The sequence below is a fragment of the Strix aluco genome, chromosome 5 (assembly GCF_031877795.1).
Source record: "Strix aluco isolate bStrAlu1 chromosome 5, bStrAlu1.hap1, whole genome shotgun sequence".
Lineage (NCBI taxonomy): Eukaryota > Metazoa > Chordata > Aves > Strigiformes > Strigidae > Strix > Strix aluco.
In genome coordinates, this window is record NC_133935.1 from 84339646 (window position 1) to 84363183 (window position 23538).

At 43.6% G+C, this 23538-nt stretch overlaps 2 protein-coding genes across 5 annotated transcripts in view; one reads left to right on the forward strand and one right to left on the reverse strand.

Moving 5' to 3' along the window:
* Positions 1-20: 20 nt before the first annotated feature.
* On the forward strand, positions 21-20900 carry KIN (Kin17 DNA and RNA binding protein). Of its 4 annotated transcripts, XR_012623675.1 has the most exons (14): positions 21-189; positions 3908-4002; positions 4877-4920; positions 5051-5173; positions 6129-6310; positions 7729-7777; positions 8223-8280; positions 11762-11885; positions 12365-12415; positions 13115-13183; positions 14269-14368; positions 16206-16306; positions 17729-17889; positions 19043-20900. XR_012623675.1 is itself a non-coding variant. In XM_074828045.1 (13 exons), exons 1-13 carry the CDS (start codon positions 76-78, stop codon positions 17789-17791), a joined length of 1173 nt encoding a protein of 390 aa, XP_074684146.1. In that variant the 5' UTR covers positions 21-75; the 3' UTR covers positions 17792-18687. The 4 variants fall into 4 exon arrangements, 3 of the variants coding, with proteins under 3 accessions (XP_074684146.1, XP_074684147.1, XP_074684148.1); XM_074828045.1 differs by lacking the exon at positions 19043-20900 and having other exon boundaries at positions 17729-18687; XM_074828046.1 differs by lacking the exon at positions 19043-20900 and having other exon boundaries at positions 11765-11885; positions 17729-18687.
* Positions 20580-23538, reverse strand: part of ITIH2 (inter-alpha-trypsin inhibitor heavy chain 2) — a 26852-nt gene continuing 23893 nt past the window's right edge. Inside the window, exons 18-21 of the mRNA XM_074828044.1 lie at positions 23127-23325; positions 22263-22435; positions 21390-21501; positions 20580-20955 (exon numbers count right to left, since the gene is read on the reverse strand). Of these exons, the coding sequence (XP_074684145.1) occupies positions 20808-20955; positions 21390-21501; positions 22263-22435; positions 23127-23325 (632 nt within the window). The 3' untranslated portion in view covers positions 20580-20807. The remainder of the gene's footprint in view (positions 20956-21389; positions 21502-22262; positions 22436-23126; positions 23326-23538) is intronic.

Genomic DNA, 23538 nt, shown 5'->3' on the forward strand with positions numbered 1-23538 from the left:
GGGCTCGCGCCGGCACTTCCGGCGGGGCAGGGAGTGGGACCGGGACGGGGGAGGCCGAGGGCCAGCGTCGCCGCCATGGGGAAGTCGGATTTCCTCAGCCCTAAGGCTATCGCCAACCGTATCAAGTCCAAGGGGCTGCAGAAGCTGCGCTGGTACTGTCAGATGTGCCAGAAGCAGTGCCGCGATGAGGTAAACTCGCCCCGGCGGTGGCCGGGCCTGTGGCGGGGGAGCGCGGCGGGCCCCGGTCCCCTCGGGGGGGGCTGGTGATCCTCCGTGAGAGGGCACGGGGGGCTCCGACATTCCTGGTAGCGAACACCGGTCTCCTTGAAGGGGGTGGTTCACTTGCGGATACACAGGGGCCTCAAATTCCCTCAGTTGGGGTCCTCACTCCCCTTGTGGGGGCTCTGATCTCCATTTTAAGCATCTCTCGTGCTGGGGGGGGGGATGTGGGACGACACAGGGGGGCTCCAAATGCCCTTGTAGGGGTCTCTAATCTTTCTGTGGGGGCTGCGATTCTCTTAAGGGATATGAGGCCTTGTAACTTTTTTGTAGTGTTCTCCAGTCCCTTTCTGAGGGGGGGTACAGGCCTGGCTCAGATTCCCCTAGTAAGTGTCCCCAGTCTCCTTGTGGGTGCTCTGATCCCATCTATGGGGTGCAATCCTTCTAGGGAGCATCCTGCCCCCACTTGCTGGGAGCACAGGGAGCCTTGACTCTTCAGGGAAGCACTGGAGAGGGCCCTTATTCTCCTTTGGGCGTCCCCAGTCCCTCTTGGGACCACAGTCGTAATCCCCCATGAGAGAAGTCCTCATCCACTTTGGAGAAAGCATGTTGGCCCTGATTCATCTTTGGGGAAGTTCAGTCCCCTGCAGAGTGACTGATTAACCCAGGGTGAGAGGGAGCCCAGGGTGGCCCCAAACCCCTTGGAGGGTTGATTCCCTCATACACACCTTGAGAGGGCGATGGGGTTAAGAATTAGGTGGCTCCCATCTGCCTTAGAGGGGACTTGAGGGTAGCTATGATATCCCTTGGGGACAGGGTGGGTGCAGTGACATGCCCAAGGGGATGCAGTCTCGAGCACGGTGAGGTCTCTTTTCATAGAATCATAGAATAATTTGTGTTGGAAAGGACCTCTAAAGGTCATCTAGTCTAAATCCCCTGCAATGAGCAGGGACATCTTCAACCCGATCAGGTTGCTCAGAGCTCTGTCCATCCTGACCTTGAATGTTTCCAGGCATGGGGCATCTACCACCTCTCTGGGCAACCTGTTCCAGTGTTTCATCACCTTCATCATAAAAAATTTCTTCCTTATATCTAATCTGGATCTACCTTCCTTTAGTTTAAAACCATTACACCTTGTCCTATTGCTACAGACCCTGCTAAAAATGTCCCCATCTTTCTTATAAACACCCTTTAAGTACTGGAAGGCTGCAACAAGGTCTCCCCAGAGCCTTCTCCAGGCTGAACAACCCCAACTCTCTCAGCCTGTCCTCATGGAGAGGCACTCCAGCCCTCTGATCTGTAGGGGAACTACAGGCCAGTCAGTCTCATCTCTGTGCCTGGTAAGATTATGGAGTGGATCCTCCAGGAAACCATGCTAGGGCACATGGAAAATAAGGAGGTGATTGGTGACAGCCAACATGGCTTCACTAACGGCAAATCAAGCCTGATCAATTTGGTGGCCTTCTACAGCGGGGTTACAGCATTGGTGGACAAGGGAAGAGCAACTGACCTCATCCACCTGGACTTGTGCAAAGCATCTGACACTGTCCTGCATGACATCCTTGTCTCTAAATTGGTAAGATGGGGATTTGATGGATGGACCACTCAGTGGATAAGGAATTGACTGGATGGTCGCTCTCAAAGAGTTGCGGTCAACGGCTCAATGTCCAAGTGGAGACCAGTGACAAGTGGCATTCCTCAGGGGTTGGTGTTGGGACTGGTGCTGTTTAACATCTTTGTCAGTGACATGGACGGTGGGATCGAGTGCACCCTTGGCACATCTGCCAACAACACCCAGCTGTGTGGTGCAGTCAATACGCTGAAGGGAAGGGATGTGCCATCCAGAGGGACTTGGACAGGCTGGAGAGGTGGGCCTGTACAAACCTCATGAAGTTCAACAAGGCCAAGGGCAAGGTCCTGCACATGGGTCAGGACAATCTCAAGAACAAATACAGGCTTGGCAATGAGTAGATTGTGAGCAGCCCTGTGGAGAAGGACTTGGGGGTACTTGTGGATGAAAAACTGAACATGAGACAGCAATGCGCGCTCGCAGTCCAGCAAGCCAACCATACCCTGGACTGCATCCAGAAAAGGGTGGCCAGCGGGTCGAGGGAGGGGGATTCTCCCCCTCTATTCTGCTCTCATGAGACGCCCCCTGCAGTGCTGTGTCCAGCTCTGGGGCCCCCAACATCAGAAGGACGTGGACCTGTTGGAGCGGGGCCAGAGGAGGCCATGAAGATGATGAGGGGTCTGGAGCACCTCCCCTGTGAGGACAGGCTGAGAGAGTTGGGGTTGTTCAGCCTGAAGAAGAGAAGGCTCCAGGGAGACCTTAGAGCGGCCTTCCAGTACTTAAAGGGGCTACACAAAAGATGGGGAGGGACTCTTGATCAGGGGTATAGGGATAGGACGAGGGGTGACAGCTTTAAACTGAAAGAGGGCAGACTTAGATTAGATATAAGGAAGAAATTGTTCCATGTGAGGGTGGTGAGACACTGGCACAGGTTGCCCAGAGAAGCTGTGGCTGCCCCCTCCCTGGAAGGGTTCAAGGCCAGGTTGGATGGGGCTTTGGGCAACCTGGACTAGTGGAAGGTGTCCCTGCCCATGGCAGGGGGGTTGGGACTAGATGATCTTTAAGGTCCTTTCCAACCCAAACCATCCTGTGATTCTGTGATTTTTGTGTCCCTCCTCTGGGCCCTTTCCAACAGGTCCATGTCTTTCTTGTACTGATGACTCCTTTCTGATTCTGGATCAGTTTCTTCCTTTCTTCTCCTGTTATGAAGAGATGCTTTCTTCTGAATCTTGCCCCTCTTCCTTTCACTTGTCTCTTCACTTGGACACAGATGCCTGTGAGATGTGAGTGTCCTCTTCCTGATTTCCACCAGAGCTGTGCTCTGAAAGTACCTCGACTTGGGCTAACTGTGCTTTTATTTTTCTGTTCTCCATGAACAGCCTCTTTAATGTGCCTTAGAGAAGAGAAGTAAAGCATCCTGTGGATGTTTAATTGTATTGTTCTTCAGCTGTTTCTGCTCCCATCTCCCATTTGCCCAAGAAGCTCAAATCCTATTCTCTTCCCAGTGACTACAACCAAAAAAACTTCACCGCTTTGCAACCAGATCTTTTTGTAAGGGGGCGGGTCTCCTGTGGAATGAAATTTCCTGTAGATTTAATCATAGTGTAATGAACAAGAATTATATTAGATGAAAAAAGGATACAGCCAAACATCCTATGTCTTGGTGCTTTTTGGGGAGCTCTCATGACTTCTTCCCTGTGCCGGATGAGGCCAAACTATCTCACTCCATAGCCTGGGCGCTCCCAGGGCACCATTCCCTCATTACACGTTTGGTGTTAGTCAGGCAGGGAGCTAGCAGGTATTTCCAGCACTCTTGTGCAAGCACGTGGATGGGTCCTGGGTGGACCTGGGTGGTGCCGTGTCTATCCCGTTCCATGAGGAACGGAGGACTGCTGGAATGACCTGTCTCATAACGCCTTTCACAGTTTGTCTGGAGACTCTTGGCCCTGGGAAGAGTTTTGTTTTTGGCTTGCCTGGTAGGCTATGGCTGAGTTAAGGTGTTTTCTGTGGAGCCTCCAAGAGATTCCACTTATAAAACATTATTTTTAATACTCTTCAGCTGTGTGACTGTAGCAGATTGAGACAAGGACAGATAAAGTTTTTATTTTTATTTTATAGAATGGCTTCAAATGTCATTGTATGTCTGAGTCCCACCAGAGGCAGTTGCTCCTGGCTTCTGAAAATCCTCAGCAATTCATGGATTACTTTTCTGAGTAAGTCTGCTATATTCTTACCCAGATCTTCACTCTTGTACGAGCACAGCCATATAATTATCTGTAAGGCCCAGTCATGTCCCATTGAAGACACTTTCTTCTGATACATTTTAGTGTCAGCTCTTTTTTTAATGGCAGTTTGAAAAATTAGGCGATATCACTTTTGAAGGCATGTAAGATGTTTCAGAGACCCTTGATATTTAATCAAATCTGACAGTTTTATCCCGTGTCCAAGTTCTGTTTTAGGTTGCTCTGTGTTACAAAGTACATCCTCGCTCTGCCCCAGCTGAGCGACTGCCACACACACAGTTACAAAGAGCAGAAAGAACCATTATAGAGAGATAACAAGGCAGGGGTGTGACTAAGGTCCCACAGTTTCCCCCAGTCCTTTGTCCAGCTGACCTGTGTGACAGCCGAGTTGACTAGAGCTCCCTTCAGCACGAGTCTGAAGCGAGGCTTTATTCTCAAGCCCTTGAATTAGCAGCGAGATGAGTGATCAATCTACCCCATCTACCACTGCTGCCCTTTGTCCTGCCCTGTGTTTTGTGTTGGTCAGCCTGGGAAGATACCTGGTAATGAAATACCAGCAATTAGTGGAAAGTGTTTAGATTTCATTCTTTCCATTTTATCCCTTTGAAAGGGTATTATCCTTTTGAAGATTTAACTTGTGTGTGCATGCACCATACTGTGTTTCTTTGTGCACACATGCTGCGTTTAATGCTACTTTACTGAAAAAGGGAAATGAGTGTCTGTATTTTGTCATGCTCAACTCAAAACAATACTCATGTTTATACTGCAGATATTTAATTGTTAATGACAATAGAAAATTACTTTGTTAATGTTTTACTAAAATACTTTCCTTTTATCCCCTAAGGGAATTCCGAAATGATTTCTTAGAACTGCTCAGGAGGCGATTTGGTAAATATTTTACTGTTCGTTTGCTTGCTTGTTTGTTTTTGATGTCTTTTCTTAGTTCTGTGCAAGAAGTTTTGGTTGCTTTCTCCTAGGTCCCATACTTCTATTTAATAGTAATAATTCTGTATTTCAGGAACAAAGAGAGTCCACAATAATATTGTGTACAATGAATATATTAGTCATCGAGAGCACATCCACATGAATGCCACGCAGTGGGAGACACTGACTGATTTTACTAAATGGCTGGGGAGAGAAGGTAAGTGTAGTTGCTCAGGGTTGGGAAGTTTTAAATTATTGGGTAATTGCATTGCTGATAAGTGATCAGTAAACATTTATGTTAGTTCTCCCGTTTTCTTTCTCTTTCTTCCCCTCCCTTCCTGTATATATATTAACAGACGTCCAAACCTATTTCTGTGCTAACCATTAGGAATTTGCTTATGAAAAATGTCAGAAGGCTGGGATAAATGTGTCAGTCACAAACCTTTCCTTTTTTTCATCAGTTGGTCTATGTTTACTGGAGATACTGCTAAATTCTAAATCAACTTCCAACAGTTACCATTTAAAATTTAAAACTATGATCGAACATTGCTTATGACTACAGAATCTTTTCCTATTTAAGGTGCCAAGAAGCAAGCAGTCATTTTCATTCCTGGCCTAGTGAAAGGGTTCAAGCTTGAGATCTCTAGTTTTGTTTTCAGTGGGAGGAAGAGAGATTAAATGGTCCTGTAGTGTGACAGAAAGTTTACTTTGGCTCTGATTGCCTGTGTCCTGCAGGATGCATTCATGAGTCATATAGCGCTTGAAAAGTCACTCTAGTGAGATTTAGTAACAATAGCGTAGCACGGTAAAGTTTCCTTTAGTATGATGCTATTAGTGTGTATTGTTTATATGTGTTAGATTTCTGTTTTCTTCCTTGTTAAAACAGCGGGAAGGAAACATTTTCTTCAGTAAGGAAAGTGTTATAAAACACTCCACTTTATTATGTACTCTGGCCTATTTCCAAATAGAACTGGCTAGCTGAAGGGCAGAAACAGATACTAAAGATAATTCAAAGTCAATTTTATCATGCCAGTAAGGGGTATATTGTTTGTGGTGAAGTATCTGCATTGTTATACTGAACGTTGGACTGTGAAAATGATCTTGATATTTTCTTTGTCCCTTGCTTGCCATTGTGAGTATTATTCTTACTTTATCTTGCATTAACTTTTTAGGTCTTTGCAAGGTTGATGAGACCCCAAAAGGCTGGTATATTCAGTATATTGATAGGGACCCAGAGACGATTCGCAGGCAACAAGAACAAGAGAGGAAGAAGAAACAAGATCTTGATGATGAAGAAAAAACTGCTAAATTCATTGAACAACAAGTTAGAAGAGGTTTGGAGGGGAAAGAACTGGTGAGGAAGATTACACTGTATGTCAACCTTCAGTTCAGAACTCCTCTTGGTTAAATCAGTGGTGAATTCGATGCTGCTGGGATCCTTGCACTGGTATTTCCTTTGCAGTCAGTTAGAAGGTGATGAGTAAGCTTCATGCTTCAGGTTACAAGCTCATCACCAGTTCTAACCAAGAAACAGTGGGCATATTTGGCTGCACTGCTGTTCTTTTCTAAGCCACAAGGAATAGTCTTCTCCCAGATACTTCTGATAGCAGCCTTAACTAGTTTCTGTTGAAACTGCAGCTTGTTATGTTTCCTTGACTAACCGACTTGCTGATGGTCTTTACAGCTGATGAACATCAAGACCCTGTACGGAATCACAGTTTCAAAAATAAAATAAATAAGACAGCAGAGGTTTCAGCTCCTTTTAGATTTGACATGATTTTGAAGTCTGGTAGAATTGTGCCTTGTGGCCCTAGTGTCTGATCCTGGCCATTTCAGACTTTGATTTAGACTGTCTTCTTCCATACTTGAATCACCACATCAGTTCACTTACGGTCTGAATTTTCTGTTATACAGTCATCTTAGATTGTAACCTGCTCTGGAGGAAAACTTGGAGTTACTTTGTACCCGGTTTGCTTTAGTACTAAAGGAGTAATAATTACTGCTCTTCAAGTGATTAGTGATTTTAAAAATCACTCCTGAATTTAGGAAGGGAGAGTAAACAATACAATAAACAGCATGACTTGTCTTCATTTGTGGTATTTCACAACTTTTAGGGCTGCAAATAACAAGTACCTTGAACAGTGGGAAGGCTGAGATAATCAAGGGGAGCTGGCATAATCAAATCTGCATAGTGAAGAGTTATTTTGATAATGCTGGTGTGGTATTTGGGATCTGTTTATTTGGAGTCATTCCATGACTTTCATACATGTTGTTGCCTGGGACTGGAACCTCCCATTTGATCCTGGGTATTGATAGGTACATTTAAATGCTGTAGTAAACAATTATCTTTTTCTTAATTTAAAACTAATTGAAATTTAAATGGTCTGAGCCTTCGGTGCTAAAAATCTGGAAAGATTCCAGAATTTCCTTCTTTGGGTTATCAGTCTGTCCAGAAACCAGTCTAATCATGCTGGTTTAAATAGGAAAAACTGTTACAGTAAGGCCACTTTCCTTTCATGCTGGAATCAAGCAAGTTTAGACAGCATCTCTGTAGAGAGTGTTAATTAGAGAATTTTGCACAGGAGCCTGTAATGAGATAATGTTTTCAATTTATAATCTTCTTATGAATCAAGCCAGATTGAATATTACAGTTACTTGTAATAATCTCTCAGTAGTCTGTAAAACTGAGCTAATCAATGATCACCAAAAAAATGATCTCTTGGCTCAGTTTTCTGTTTAACTCTTGAAATGTGTTTTGTGTTCTTTTGGCAGGAAAAGCCAGTCTATACTGAACTGAACAGAGAAAATGAAGAAGAAAAAGGTAACCAGATTTTGATACATGTAATTTTCTAGAACCTACTGAAGCTGATTTTGTGATTAAAATGAGATGAGTGCTGAGGCCTGCTCGGTGCTTCATAAAGTGCTGTGAGATTGGTTATAAAGTGCTTTGAGATCACACTATAAATCAGTTACAACTGGAATATAGAAATACAGAATATTCTTTCTTATCATGTTTAATTTATTTTAAAAGCTGAACCAAAGCATAGATTACTAAATAGAGTAAATATTTTCAAATGTATGATCTTTTCCATTTACAGATTTTTTAAATTGTAACATCCTTCAATGCAGTTATATTTAAAGATAGAAATAGAGTAAATATTTTCAAATTTATGATCTCTTCCATTTTCAGATTTCTAAAATTGTAACATCCTTCAATGCAGTTATATTTAAAGATAGAAATAGAGTAATGTCTTTTTATTTTTTAGTTACATTTAATTTAAACAAAGGAGCAAGTACTTCAATAGCAGCATCTTCTAAAACAAGGTGAGAAAATTTAAGGGCAACCCTTACTGTTGCATAGCACTTACATGACAATGATATCTGTATGGGCAGAAAGATGTAACTTGTCCTGAAATATTTGGAGTCTAATAACTCATCCTGTCATGTTATTCAGGAGGGGATACCAGGTGACTTCATGCTTCCTTTTGTAATTAAAATGAATGAATAGTGTATCTTAAATGTGTGCTGTGAGAAGCTTTCTTGAATTCACTATGGTTCATGGCAGATGCCCATAAAGTAATAGGCAGTTACAGGTTCCTCTGGGAAGATACTATTGTGTGAAAGGGTGGATAAGGGATCCAGTCAAAGCATTTGAAGTGAATGCCATCCAGTCCCAGCTGCCTTTATGAATGACTTGTTAATTTAGTTCCTAAAAGGTTTGATTGTCTTGTCTAATTGAAGGTAATACTTTCTCTGATCATCATTTAAGAAGCTGAATCTACCTGATGTAAATCTTTCTAAAGCTCATGCATTTAATTGTCATCATATAACCACGAGCAACGCAGGACAAAAGGGATCAATAATGCAAACAATACTGACTTATAGCAGTCTGTGAAACTGTTTGATGAGCAGTACATCTTTTCATGTGAGGCAATATTGTAATTAAATGTATTGCAGGTAAAACGAAGGCTTTCCTCTCATCACAAGCTCAGCTCTTAGATAAGGTATCTGATGGGAGATATGCCAGGGAGAAAATGAGACAATAAAGTACTTCTTTGCAATAATAGATACAGATTTCAGGCTTTGAGGAAAACTTGTAAATTATCCCTAAGTGTTGAGTTGTGCATCAGATGAGTCTGAAACTTAATTCAGATGCTCAATTGAATAGTTTCAGTGAGGAATACTTAAGGTACTTGCTAAAATTTGGCTGAATGTGAAATCATGTATCAAGTAGTATATTTTTTTCGTAGCATATGAGAGATACTTGTCTGTAAACTCTGTAATGGTAGTGTAGCAGCAAAATTAGGATACCCATTTCATGGTAAAGTGGCTGGACTGTGGTTTATATGTCACTGGATGATACAGGAATCACTTCAGTGTCGTATATGGAAACTGCTTCCCTGTGTGAGCGTAGAGGTGTGTCCTGCAGCTGTTGGCTGTTACTGAGGATCAGTTTTGTTCAGCCTGATGTCCAGTACCCCAGCCCAGCGTGCGGTGGGGCTTCCTGCCTTCCCACTTTCTGTGCTCACAGCACAAGCTACAGAAACCTAGCACTTGTATTACCGGAGCAGGGTGCAGAAATAGGACCAGGAGATCGTAGGTAGTGGATGGCAGAGTTTTGAGTGCGTGGGGATACTGGTGGTTGGGTACAGAGATGGCGTTGGAGCCTTGCTGAGAAGGGCAGTGAGAGGGAAGGTGTGCCTTCCCTTGAATGTCCGCGTGGCTGCTGTGAAACTGGGAGTCACCACCACTGCTGTGGGCATGGCTTCTGATGCTGACTGCCCTTCAGCAAACTGGGAGCCCTGGGCTTACTTCTGTTCCTCAAGAACTTGCATCCTCAAATCCCTGCTTAACTCACTCAGTGGGCAAGTAAGATTAGAATTACTTCTAATGAAGGAATGAGCAGAAGCTGCTATCAAGGTCACTGACTCCTGTCTGTAGTACTGCAACTCTGCGCACTGATCAGCGTCCACTGTACACAGTTAGGGTCTCCCCAGCCCTATAATCCCAAGAGAAGATCCTTCAGGACCCTGTTTGCTCTCATGGTTAGGACCTTGTCTGTAATTTCCCAGGTAAATGTAGTCCTTGGCCAGTTTATACCAGGTGCTCTCACGTTGGTACGGGCGCTTAACATAAATAGTTCTTTTTCTCTCTGGTGTTTGCTTTCACAGACAGTGTATTTGTAGAGAACAGTTTTAGCCTCTCAGCCTTCACTGTGCTTTACAAGCAGGCCTGCATGGTGCTTGCCTCCTCTCCCAGTTTCCCCGATCTGCTGAATATCCCTTCCTTGTCCTTGTTCCAGTTTCAGCTAATCTTGAAGAGGAGAGCTGATTGAATTTGTGCATGCTGCAAATGAAACATCACCATGGCTTATACAAGGCACTAATGTTTGTCTGTCTTGATGCTTCCTAGGATTGCATTTGACTCTTTCATGACTGGTCCACACTGGTAGCTGTCATCTGTGATTATAGCCAGACCCCTTTCTGCTTTTGTTGTTCTTAAACAGCTCCCAGTAGATAGAAGGTAATCAGAGTAAACTTTTCCAAAGTATGTGAGCTTGCATAATGTGCTGTTGATTTTTGTGTTTTTTAAAACATGGTTTTCAAGGTAAACCAGTCCCTTCTGGTGTCCAGTTCTTTCTTGTGTCCTCCATATTGATGACACATCTGAACGGCGTTGGTGGTCCCACTCTTTGTCCCAGGGTCTGTAATGAATATATTCAATAAGATTTGTTTTAATATTGACACCCAGCAATCCTTCAGTAACCTTACAGCTCGATATGTTTTGCTTCTTAAATGTAGCCAGTGCAGTTGTTATGTTTTAATTGTATGTTACCCTTTATGAGATGTTTTAAGTACTTGCTGTTTGATTTGTGTTTTAATGTGCTATTTCTTCTAGAACTCTGCTATGGAGATTATCCAGACTTCTTCTGAAATACCACTTTTCTCTCAGTTTTGCTTCTACTGCTATTTCTGTATATTCATTCCTATTACCTATCTTTCCTTCGCTAGTATATCCAACATCCTCACCGCAGGCAGAACATGCAATTTGTTGTAAGGCTGTATTAGTGTTACCTTACTGTCCGCCTCACAGCAGCCGCCTTCATCTCTTGGGATGAGAGAACACCGACATTTTTTTTACTGCATTCAAATGTCTTTTATAAAAACGGCTTAACTCAAGCTGCCTTTAGGCAGTTCTCGCTTTACCTAGATGTTTCCTGATCCCTGAGATGTAACTTTTTGTGCTGATTGCTCTTTTCTTTCAATAACTCATGGGCTGTTTGCCTATTTTGAATGTGATTGTGAAGATGGTGTTTCTCTTCTGGGTGTGGAGCCCTTTTCTACAGATTCCCATGTGTTTTCTCCCTCTCCCAGATAGGTTAAGTATCTCTGTCTGGAAGCAGTTCTAGGTGTCTACCATGATTGAGAGTTGCTGTGTCCAGGTGGCTTCTCTAAAGCCACAAGTTTGTCCTTTTGAATTTGAAAGCTTTATTTGCAGACCCGCATTTGTCTTCTCCATTGAACTCAAGTCCCTGATCAACTCTTTGCTTTTGCATTGGTGAACTGGTCGTTAGGTTGTTTTTATTCTGCAAACATCAGCAGACATGGAGTTTACACCTCAAGGAGATCAGTTCTAGCTGCCAAATGCAGTCCTAGAGAAGGAGGTGTGCAGGGTCTGGAAGGTGACTTGCACAACTGAAATTAAATAGGTCAGCAGGTGTTTTTGCACAGCCAGTTCTTCAAATGCATCTTAGTAGAGAAAACAATGTCAAGTCTGCTGTGAAAACACCATCTTACTCTTCCAGCAGTGTCCTTGGACCAAATGCACTGAAGGTGGTGGAAGGGGCAGTTAAAAGAAAAGAATCAGCTCATAGCTCTGGTCAGTCCAAAGAGAAGAAGAAGAAGTCTGCACTGGATGAGATTATGGAGGTAATAATCATGCAGGATCTGTGTCTTTGTAACCCCATGCCTATGGCAATGTCCACTTTACCAGGGTGTCTCTTTGAAGTGACCTCAGATCTTCAGTTCATGTGGAATTCAGACTTTTGTATCTTATCAGGCAAAATGATTTCAATTCCCCATTAAAACTGGTTTCTGATGCTCATCTGTGCCTGTTCCCCAGACGACTGAGATGCTGGATGTAAAGGAATACAGATTTTGGAAGAGGAGAAAATATCTAGAAACACTTGACAAAAACAGATATAAATCTCCATCATTTTATCATGGATTGCTGGATCTCATGAAATTGATTTTTATGCAGCAAGCACAGACTGACTTACCCTTAGGGTTTTTTTTTGTTTTTTATTCCCCAATTGATGTGGGCCTGGAGAATTGCTTCAGCTTTTCAGAGGCATGGGAAAGCTGCAGTAAAAAGTGAAAGTTAATGGTCATTATTTGTTGTTCTGTAGCTTGAAGAGGAGAAGAAAAGAACATCTCGAAGAGACTACTGGTTGCAGCCTGTAAGTGTCTTAAAAATTATTATTATTATACCAAACACAACCAATTCTGCATCTCCAAAGCCGCTGTTGATTTGTGTAAAGATCCAAAAGCAGATTCCAAAGTAAATTCACTCTTATTTTCCAAGCTGCCAAACGTGAAACATTGTAGTATCTGTGAGGAATTACTCTTGTGGTTGAGCACGGTCTGCAGTCTGAAGCATCGTATGCCTGATCTGAGATGGGGTGGAATTCTTTAATTAAAGAGTTGGTACTGTGAGTTTCTACAGATCATGTTTAAATCATGATATTGCTTACAGCCATCTTCTTTCTGCATAGCAGTTGACTCGCACAGAGGTGTAGAAGTCAACATCAGCCTTTGAGCTGAGAGACCTCACCTCTGCTTCTACTTTTTCACTGGACTTCTAGATCAAGGAGTCCTGCCCTTGTTGACCCATTGTGGGCTGGCACATTGTATCCTGAATTCCAGTTTAACTGTATTTATAAAACAAAAAAAATGTCTTGAGAAATGCTACTTCGAGGCAATAATTTGAGGATGAGGACAAGTTCCTAAAAGCTGAGTCTTTACTATCGTTGCTTCCTGTGCTGTGCTGTACAGTCTGTGGTTGGAGTCGGAGTGACCTGAATGTGCAATTAGTTTAGGTTGTGTAGTTGTTTGTATATTTTGGCTTTTTATTTTTTTCCTCCTTTCAAATCTTCCAGGAAATCATTGTGAAAATTGTAACAAAAAAGCTTGGAGAGAAATATCACAAGAAGAAGGCAGTTGTTAAGGTAAGGTGTGCAAATGGAAGCATGTGGCATTGGTTAGACTTTTCTGGTATTAGATGACTTCTGAAATTTAGTTTCATTGTGCAAGTTGTTCAGCCTTAAGTCAACACTGACAGGGTCTGAAACGTCCCCTTGACTGTACTGGGAGTTGATCTGGGCAGGGGGTGAATCTCTGCATTGGTTTAATGTCATTTATTCAGTGATCCTTCTTTAAGCACTGTTTCGTCCTGCATATTTCGTCCCTATTAACACATCCATCTTAGAGAATAGTCACTTTGTCAATGTGATATGACCAAGAGCAGTGCAGTTGTGTTTTAATCTCAGACTAGTCAGTTTTGCACTGATGCTTAAGCAGCAGCCTGCCTTTGAACGAGATCCCATTTGCATACAAAATCTTCAGGCTGTAAGCCTCGCTCTGTTGTTTGGAAGTGCTTGCTTTTAGCCACTGCCAGTGAAATGATGTTGTACTACGTAGTCCAAGGCTCAACAGTCTCTGGCAAAAGTGCCAAAGACGACACCCAGGTGCATTTTGCATGATCAACAAGAGTGTATAGAGGTGAAAAATCACAGCTTTTTTTTGATAGACATCTGGAGGGTTGATGAGTCGCAGTGCTGACTTTCATTGAGCTGTGAATGTGAGAGGTTGACATGGTTTGTGCTAGGCACAGAGATGATCAGTGACATTTCTCCTCATTGAGGGGTAGTATCCCAGTTGTTACTGTGTGGCTTCCAGCCAGCTTAGCCTCATGTGAGGAAAGAAGCCTCTAATTTACTCTTTGTCTTTGAGAGAATAGCTAAGATAGCTGACCCAAAGGTTGACAAAACCTTCAGACAAGGCTGACAAAAATAGTGGTCAGTTAGACCAGTCACTGATGTTCAAGGGGAGCCCTTTTAATCTAGCCTTAACTTCAGAGTGGGGCCAGTCAGCACCTTGTGAAAGCTGGATGCCTTTAGGACAGTTCAAAAGTTCTTGCTGCTTTTGAAAATGTAGAAGTGCAGACTCATGGTCCCGAGTTTGTTGATTCTGAAATGTAAATTTACAGAAATTTTTTTTTATTTTTCTGATTGGCCTCTGCCTTTCACAACAGGAAGTGATTGACAAATACACAGCAGTTGTGAAGATGATTGATTCTGGAGACAAACTGAAGCTTGATCAGACACATCTGGAAACTGTAATACCCGCACCAGGTATAGCTGTTCTGTTCATTTTTCAGCTTAGCTGTCACTGCAAAACTTAACGTTTCAGTTCTTTTAAACAATCATTCATCCACTTGAAAGTACCAGAACAAGAGCCATCTTGCTCTTGGGACAACATTTCATAAGCTACTCTGATCATTTACCAAATATCCTCTGGTTACTTTCTAGGGAATTACTACATTGCTTCTGCTTTGAGTCTTCACAGTCCCTTCTCGTAAGAATTAGATTGTTTTCCGAGAAGACAGAAGTGCTTTAGGAATCAGTTCATTTGATGAGATGAAAGCACCTTCAGCTGCCAGGAAACATCTCTGGGAGCCCTACAGAGCTCTTGGTCATGTTTATCCTGTACCTTCCCTCCAGAGTAATGCCTCAAATAACTGTGGGCACTTGGCAAAGCTTACCTCATCTTCTGTTTGGTTCGCTGGCATTTCTTTGGCTGGTACACGCTAATGTCTGTGTGTAACATCTGATCAGTATTTCAGGGAACAGTCAGGGTAGCAATGAGCAGAACAATGTCAGCGTAGGGGGAAACAGGGTGTAGGGTTTCAGGATTCACAGATTCTTCACCAGACCTGCCACATTCTGCATTTCTGCAGCTGGTGAAGAGCTCATTGATGGTGTCCGTGAGAGCTCTTTAACATAATGGCACTTGCAGGTGAGGTCTGCCCACCCTTGCACTAGGATTGATGTCCGGAGGGACTGCCTGTGTGAGACAAGGCAAAAAGGAGGTACACTGAGCCATTAGTACACGGAATGGGACGTGGGAGAAACAGCTTTGGCATCTTCCTCTCAAGCCTTGACAGGCTGCAGAGGTGGGCCTGTGCAAACCTCATGCAGTTCAACAAGGCCAAGTGCAAGGTCCTGCACATGGGTTGGGGCAATCCCAAACACAGATAGAGGCTGGGCGATGAGTGGATTGAGAGCAGCCCTGCAGAGAAGGACTTGGGGATATTAGTGGATGGAAAACTATGAGCCAGCAATGTGTGCTCGTAGCCCAGAAAGCTGACTGTAATCTGGGCTGCATCAAGAGGAGTGTGGCCAGCAGGTTGAGGGGGGTGATTCTCCCCCTCTGCTCCACCCTTGTGGGACCCTACCTGGATTATTGCATCCAGCTCTGGGGGCACCAACATCAGGACCTGGACCTGCTTGAATGGGTCCAGAGGAGGCCACAAAGATGATCAGGGGGTGGAGCACCTCCCCTGTGAGGACAGGCTGAGAGAGTTGGGGGTGTTCAGCTGGAGAAGAGAAGGCTCCGGGGAGACCTTATAGCAGCCTTCCAGTACTTAAAGGGAAAGATGGGGAGGGACTTTTTACACGAGCTTGTAGTGATAGGATGAGGGGTAATGATTTTAAACTGAAAAAGAGTAGATTTAGATTAGATGTAAGGAAGAAATTCTTTACCGTGAGGGTGATGAGACACTGGCACAAGTTGCCCAGAGAAGCTGTGGCTGCCCCCTACCTGGAAGGGTTCAAGGCCAGGTTGGATGGGACTTTGGGCAACCTGGGCTAGTGGAAGGTGTCCCTGCTTATGGCAGGGGGGTTGGAACTAGATGGTCTTTACTGTCCCTTCTGACCCAAACCATCCTGTGATTCTGTGATTCTTTCCCTGATGTAGTTTCAGTGGTTTCTGCCCATAGTATCAGCGTAGCCTGGAGCAGTAAATGTAGGTGTGCTTTGGAAATGGGCAGGCTGTAAGGCAGAGCTGGGTGCTGCTTGCTGGAGCTCCTGGGAGAAACCTGTCCTTCAGCTGTCAGTGGAGTAGAACACAACTCCATCAAAAGAAGTTGGGAGCCCTGTTGTGTAACCGTTTTCCTATTTCTCATTTCAGGCAAGAAAGTGATGGTGTTAAATGGTGGTTACAGGGGGAATGAAGGCATCTTGGAATCTATCAATGAAAAGAGGTTTTCAGCGACAATAATCATCGACTCTGTAAGTATCAGACGCTGCAGGATCTCGTTTGCGTAGCACACTTTTCATCTGTATGTTGGAGAGCTTTCACAAAGACAGATGGTATCATTAATCCTGTCTTACAGGTGGGATTTATGGTGTGCAAAATGCTGTGGTCACCCCCTGCCTGTTTCCAACCAGTAGGAAAACAGCCACATATTCCCCATTGCAGACTAATGCTCTGCTGTTTGCCTTTAAAAAGATGCCAGGATGCTGAATTTAGCAAGTTTTGAACTTGAAAGAGACTTGCAAAATATTTTGTATGTTTATTTTGAATGTGGCTGTTGTACTGTTTTGTGGGAAGGTAAAAAATGTGAAATATGCAAGGAGGTGAATTTTCTCCTGCCTTTTCCAGACTGAACGTGGGGCTTTATGTGCTTATCTGTGTCTTGTTCATGGTTAACAATTATGGTTGTTTGTTCATTTTGTTTTTAACATACCACCTTTCTCTGGGCTAAAATTAGGCCATGTTGTCATGTCTGTTGTGTGGCTACTTCTTTGCTCTCTGCAAAACCAATCTTTAAACTCACTGGTATGGCAGAGAGAATATTGGCTCAAAGTCAGATTTCTTAAACACAGCTTGCAGGAGAGAGACCCCCATTAGGATCCCATTCAAAGAAGGGCTGCAGAAACTCAGTCCATATTGGATTCTGGACAATTTGCTTGAGAAGAGACTGTGCAGATGTCCTAACCACAGAAGGAGCGTTGGTTGGAGCTAAGGATTGTGATAATGCTAGTCTTGGAAAGCAAGAGTAGTTTTTCTGTAGTTCTGATGCTTGTAGGTGTTAAGATTTCCACTTCCTGCATGAACTATGAGTTTATAAATTAAAAATGGATGCAACTACTCCTAGAAACCAGTGAAGTCTGTGAGCATTTTCTTACTGATTGTAGGGTGACCAGGATTTTTGTATTTAAAATTTAATCTTTTACTACTTATAAGTTCACAGTGAATTAATTCAAAACAGCTCTTATGTTTGCCCCAAAATTGCAAGGACTTTAACTAACACAAAAATGTCCTGAAAGTGAAAAAGATTCCTGGGACAGTGTTGGCCCTGTCACATCCTTTGGTCAGGTTGAATATAACAAAACAGAAAACATTGTGTCATAAGCAAATCCCAAACCTGCAGTTTTTTGGATGTGTTGTGCCCTGTACAGCCTCCCACGTGCAGTTATATGTGGCTTTGGGACAGAGCACTTAAACACAAAAGTAGTCGTCATGCTTTTACAGTGTGCAGCACTGAGTAAAAATGCTAATGCTTGTGATTTCCAGTGCTATTCGCTTTGGTTGTGCTTCTTGAAAAATGTCTAAATTCGGTGAGATTTTATACAGCCCCTTTACGTTAAGCTCCCTAGTGGGAATTCAACAAACAAGTTTATATTTTGATCTTATTTCTTCTACTCCAGGGACCTTTGAAAGGACGACGAGTTGAAGATATCCAATACGAAGACATTTCCAAACTCGCCTGAGGCGCTAATTGTGGATCAGAGAAGAGTTTGGTTCCCAAAAACATCTTTCTGGCATCTTGCAGGCAGACACAAGACTCTACCATGTCAGGGTTTTAATTGTGCGTGTGTATGTATTTATAATGTATATAGAAATTAACCACAAGCAAACTGGATTTATTTAAAGATCGCTATACAGAACGTGTTTGTGGAAATCTTATCATTGGAAATATTTCATCTGATTCTATATCAAAGTTATAATATTTGGTTCAATTTCCTTTTGTAAAATATAGCAGATAGCTGCAAGCTGGAGTATTTTATTTACTGAAGTATGTTAGCAGTTCCGTAAGAGAGGGAATTACCTACAAATAGCCGCTTGAGGCAGGCAGTGTGTGTGTCAGCGCCAGTGGAGTCCAAACAACACACTTCTCCATCTGCAGGCAAAATGGAGTGCTGGCTGCAGGAACAAGGGGAAGGGATTAAGAGAATAGCAGGAAGGTAACAGTGCTGCAAGGGATTATTTTCCTGGGTGTTGTAAGAATGGTCTGATTTATTACGTGCTGTCACCAACTGATTGTTGGTTAGCACATCGGAGATTCTAGAATCCAAGTCATCACTCCTCCATCATCTTGTTCATCAGAATTCCTAATAATACTAATATGCAATTTATCTTCAGATGGGTGTTACTCATGGGGTTTCTGAGGTGCCAGCCAATGTGTGTGCAGATACAAATTGGTGATCACAGTTTTGGTTTTCCGGAGCCTTTTCCTTTGTTCGTGCTTCCATTGTTGCTCTGCTACACAAGCAACCTTCCTCGTGCTAAATGATGTAACATTATTTTTTTATTTTTTTAAAAATGTCACATTTTGTACAACGTTTAATTTCTGAGGCAGTTCAGGAATAAACATAAACTTTTCTTAGGTCAGTGTATTTCTTATCAGTCTTTTAAACGCGTGAGGTGTCTGTTGGTTACATCTACCGCAGAGCACAGTAAGGTGCCCAGCTGGTGCACTGCCTTGGTTGTGTAAAAAAAATAAAAAAAGATGCCAACTTGTCCCAGGCAAAACACAAACCATCACCTGAAGGTCCAGTCTGCGCCTGACTAGGCTGTGTGTCTGTGGAAGAAAACCAATCTCCCCCACACCCTTCAGAGGAGATCTTAGCTGTGGGCCGAAGCGCAGGGTGCGCTTTTAAAAGTTTAAAAGTTCAAGTCAGAGTTCCTTGTCCCTTTCCTTGGCGCAGAGGTTCACTGTCTCGTTGATTTGTGGTTTCCAGGGGACCCCTGCAGGAAAACTGAAAGACTGCAGAGCCGTAGTGAAACAGCTGCTGCCTGGAGTAGCCTGAAATAACCTCACACAGGACATCAAATGGCTTTCCAGGAATCCCGGACGTGAACGCAAGGCAGAGTCAAGCAGTAATGCGGTATCTAAAGAGTGGAGAAGTGGGAGGAAGGGAACTGGAGGCAGAGGACACACTGGTCTGTAAATTCAGGCTCTTTGTGCAGCGTGGATTGTGTAAACGGCTCTGCCCTTACTCAAAGAATGGGTACAGATGAGAAGAGCTATGTAGGAGAGTAGTGAGGATAAGTGAACAGACAGCTTCGGTATCACTGAAAATAATGATGCTTAATGTTCCGGAGTGAGAATAATATATATAAAATATTAAATTATTAATAGCATATATTAATAGTATTATTAATTATATATCATATAAAATATATAGAGAGTAAATATAATAGACATGTTAAGCTACAAATGGTGTGGAGAAGACCAGAGAACGATTATTCACTGCTTGTATTCACATACAAGCAAGGAAACAGACAGTGGAATTACTGATTTGGGGATTTAAAACCACACTCAACAGGTTTTTCCTCCCCCCACACAGAGCCTGGTTAAACTGGGGAACTCGCTGCTGCAGGATGTTGTGGGGGCCAAAGCTAATAAATGAGTTCAAAGAAGCAATAAATGGTTTGTAGGGAAGTTGCTTACGCTTCGAGAGTTACTTTGAAGAGACACTTAATTGATCCTCTCATTCCTGACACTACAGCTGCGAGAAAGATCATCTACCAGCCTTTAGTTCATAAGTGAAGGAAACTGAAGTTCAGAAGGGGCAAGTAGATTACTTGAGTCCCCTTTCTAGATTAGGGTGGCTGAGAAGAATCTGGCCAACAGTTTTTTCCTAAGGTTGCTGGAAAGCAGAGTTTTAAATCTGGCTCAAAGTACATACACGTGTATATTTGTTTCACTACTGATCTCACTCATTGCTGAATACTCTGGAAGAGCAAGGTATCTTTTGGAAGCTAATCCCACTGGAAGGGAAGCTTTTAGTATTGATGGTGACTTCTATATAGTCTGTTTCCTGCTCTCCCAGATTTGTATCTGTGTGTGAACTCCACTGTGATGTTGGAATTTTCACAAAAAATAGGCTGGAGGTTGTCTTAAGAGTCATGTAAGTAATTTTCCTGCAGTATGGCAGCGTCAGTTATTTCAAGAACGTTCCTCGCCACTGGTTAACCCATCCTTAAAGACTGGAGACTCCTCATGATACCCACTGCAGAGCCCATGTTCCTTTTCTGTTAAATTTCTTTCGTATCTAATGCATATCCTCCTTTTTGCCCAGTCCAGCAGTGCACAATTTACATTTTCCCAGCAGTCTGAAGAAGCGAAGGTGTAAGTATTAAATCTGGTTGTGTGTGTTACCCACACTGCAGGAGCCACAATGCTGCTACAAGTCTATGAAATGTATATTACAAAACAGTTGAAATTTTTAATGGGGTTTAATATCCACTAAATCAGACATGGCAAGAGCAAGATACCTACTACAACCCAGCAGGTTACTTTATTACAGATTTCATTTTTTAACAGAAAAGGGAGTTAGTTACATCGCTTTGAAACACTGATCATTTATAAAGCAAATGGTGGTGAAGTCGCCTTCAGCTGATCGGGCTTGCTAGGCTGACAGCTGCTGTTCAGAAGAGTTGTTTGGGCGTGAAGGAGCAGATAAGAATTTTTTGTAATAAACTGGTTTTGTGTTGGAGCATTCAGGGTTTCTTCAGAAAGCTGTACAGGTGGGGGACGAGGTAATCCTTGTAGTGGCCGTCTATGAAACCCTTCCCGCTGTTGTGCACAAACCAGCACTGCACGTCAGTCCCGAGCACGCGGTCTGTCCTGTAGTCCTTCTGCAATCCCCTGTGAGGGAGAGGCCACCCGAAATGAAACTCACCCCATGACACGTAGACAGGAAGACACTGATCATCCTGCTCGTTCATGGCGCTGCTCTGCCGCAGTGCTGAGACAGGTGTCTTCCACCAGCAGAAAGTGGAAACAACCACAAAAAGCAATTAATTTTACAGTTCTATGACCTCGGGGGCCCTTTTGTGGGGGTTCCAGGCAGTTCTACGTGGCCTGTCCAAGGTCAGATGCTGGGCAGCTGTACGGCCAGAATTGTTCGTGCACAAATATGAAAGAACCCAACTTGTCCCAAGTGTTTTGCCAACTGCTAAAACCACGTTATTAGCAGAGAGAAAACAGGGTTTTTTTCCCCAAGATCCAATCAGCCTGCAGTCATTGACGTCATTAAAAAGAAGTCAGATAAAGAGAGCGGTAAAGCACTTTATTCCTACCTGGTAACAGTGAGCTTGTTGCCTTTCACTTCCATGGTGGCTTGTGGTTTCCCTGGATCTTGCCCAGGTCTTTGGTGGTGGATATACACTTCTGGTTCAGACGCAAACTGACCTGATCAAAGAGAGGTTTAAAACTCTTTGCATGTCCTAACCTTTGAGGCACTCATGTAAGCTGCTGCTTCTGGGCACTTCTGGAAAATCAAACTAGCTGCAGCTGGCAAACCACTCCTGCGTGGATCACAGGGCACCGTGTCTCCAGCGCTATCAGATCACCCACACTGGGAGAGTAAAAAGCTCTGCTTTTGCGCCAGCAAGCTTATTCTAAGAAAGAAGACTGGAGCTGCAAAGAGTATTTGGGAAAACAACCTCTGCTGCTCAGGATTCCCACATCTTAAAAGGAGCCTTGGGCGGGTCCAGGGCTTGGAGAGCTGATTTTCCATATGAACTGAGCCCTTGGTTTTGTTTTATACCATTGCCAGAAAAGGGCTGTCGTTCAGGGGAGGGCTGAATTACAAACGTTTGCACAGAAGTCTTCTCAGAAAGAAGTTTTGAGGGGGTTGTTTTAATTTTTTTGCTTTCAACTCACAGCAGATTAGCCAGGCCGGGAAAGCCCCATCACAGTGTCGCCAAGTCTAGTCAGGTCTGTTTTGAAGACACCCTCCCCAGCTGGGATGAGGAACAATCTCCTTGACCCTGATGTTCTACAATGTCCTTGGGGTTTCCAGGACATTAGAGGAATCTCCCCCATTTTCTGTTAGAGCAATTTTCACACCTTCCCCATCAGGACACTGACACCAACTAATTCACTCAAAGATCTAGCTAAAACCCTTTGTGGTTCCTCACCATTCCCACTGACCGACCCTCAGCCCTTACCTATCAGCCCATGGGCTTCAGGAGAGAACTGGTTTTCAGGGGGAATGTAGATTCCCAGGAAGTCAACATTAACTGGGTGATTCTTCCACACACGGTGCAGCAAAACCATGAAGGACATCTCCTCACCCACAGTGATAGTAACGTTGCTTTCTTTCTTCACAGATATGAGAAGCCTAGCAGAGATGAACCAAAGGAAGGGCTCAGTTCAGCTGCTCACACATAAGCTTTCTGGCCCCTTGAGATGCTTTTGGGCATCCAGAACAACCACAGGGGCCTGGCAGATATGACAGAGGATCCATCAGAAACCTACAGCCTTGGGAGTGGTACCCAGAGGTCTGCCAGGACAGTGCCTGATAGGACAGACACTTCATGCTCATGTTCAAGTTCCAAATCTTGCCCTACAAATTTAAGCTCTTGCTACAATGAATGGAGATTTTGGAAGGGATCCTATTGCTTAAATCACATTGTCTAGTGCTGTAGGGTGTCCAACATGGCTGCTAGCTGTTAATCTGCAGGTGAAGGTCTCCTGGATGTTGTGAGTTGTGTCTCCCATCATGTCAGAAACCCTGAAGGCACCTCAAATACATTAGGTGTTTGTCTTTAGGCAACTGAATCCTGGTATTGGCTAATGCAGTCAGCAGTAAGGAGAGGAATTCAGCTCTTCCTACTTGTTTCTGGTCAACTGAATTGCTCTCTTGTCCCTGCTGCCTAATTCCATCAACTACAAGGCGATCTCAGACGTCTAAGATTCATGTGCCCACATGTAGGCACCCCGTGACAGGGATCCCACCCGTAGCTGGGTCAGCCCAATGCTGTGTCGCAAACGGTTTCCACAGGGCAGACAACAAATGCTCAGCAACTTACTGTTTCCGAATGATGTGCCCCGTGTCAGACCAGGTCAGTGTGATGCCATAAGATCCATCTTTCAGCGTTATTGTTTCTGTGGTGATCTCCACTTTCAGGCCTTTGTTTTTGAAATAAAACCCAATTTTGCCGAAGTATGTATTGAGTTTCTTATTCTCTGTTTTCTTGGCCCCAACAAGCTGCCCGTTGACCACAACTCCTGTTAAAAGCAGAGAAGCACATGTTACCTAAATCTTGGAGCACCACCTAGAGACTTGGAGTTCTGACCACAGCAGGAAGTACCATGGGATCAGCAGAAACATGTAGCCATCTTCGCAGTGAAAAAGTTTTTCCTAATAACTCACTCCTACTCTGAATTTCACCCGTTGCAACTCATTTCTGTTGCCTCTTGTCTTTTACCTATGCATCTTGG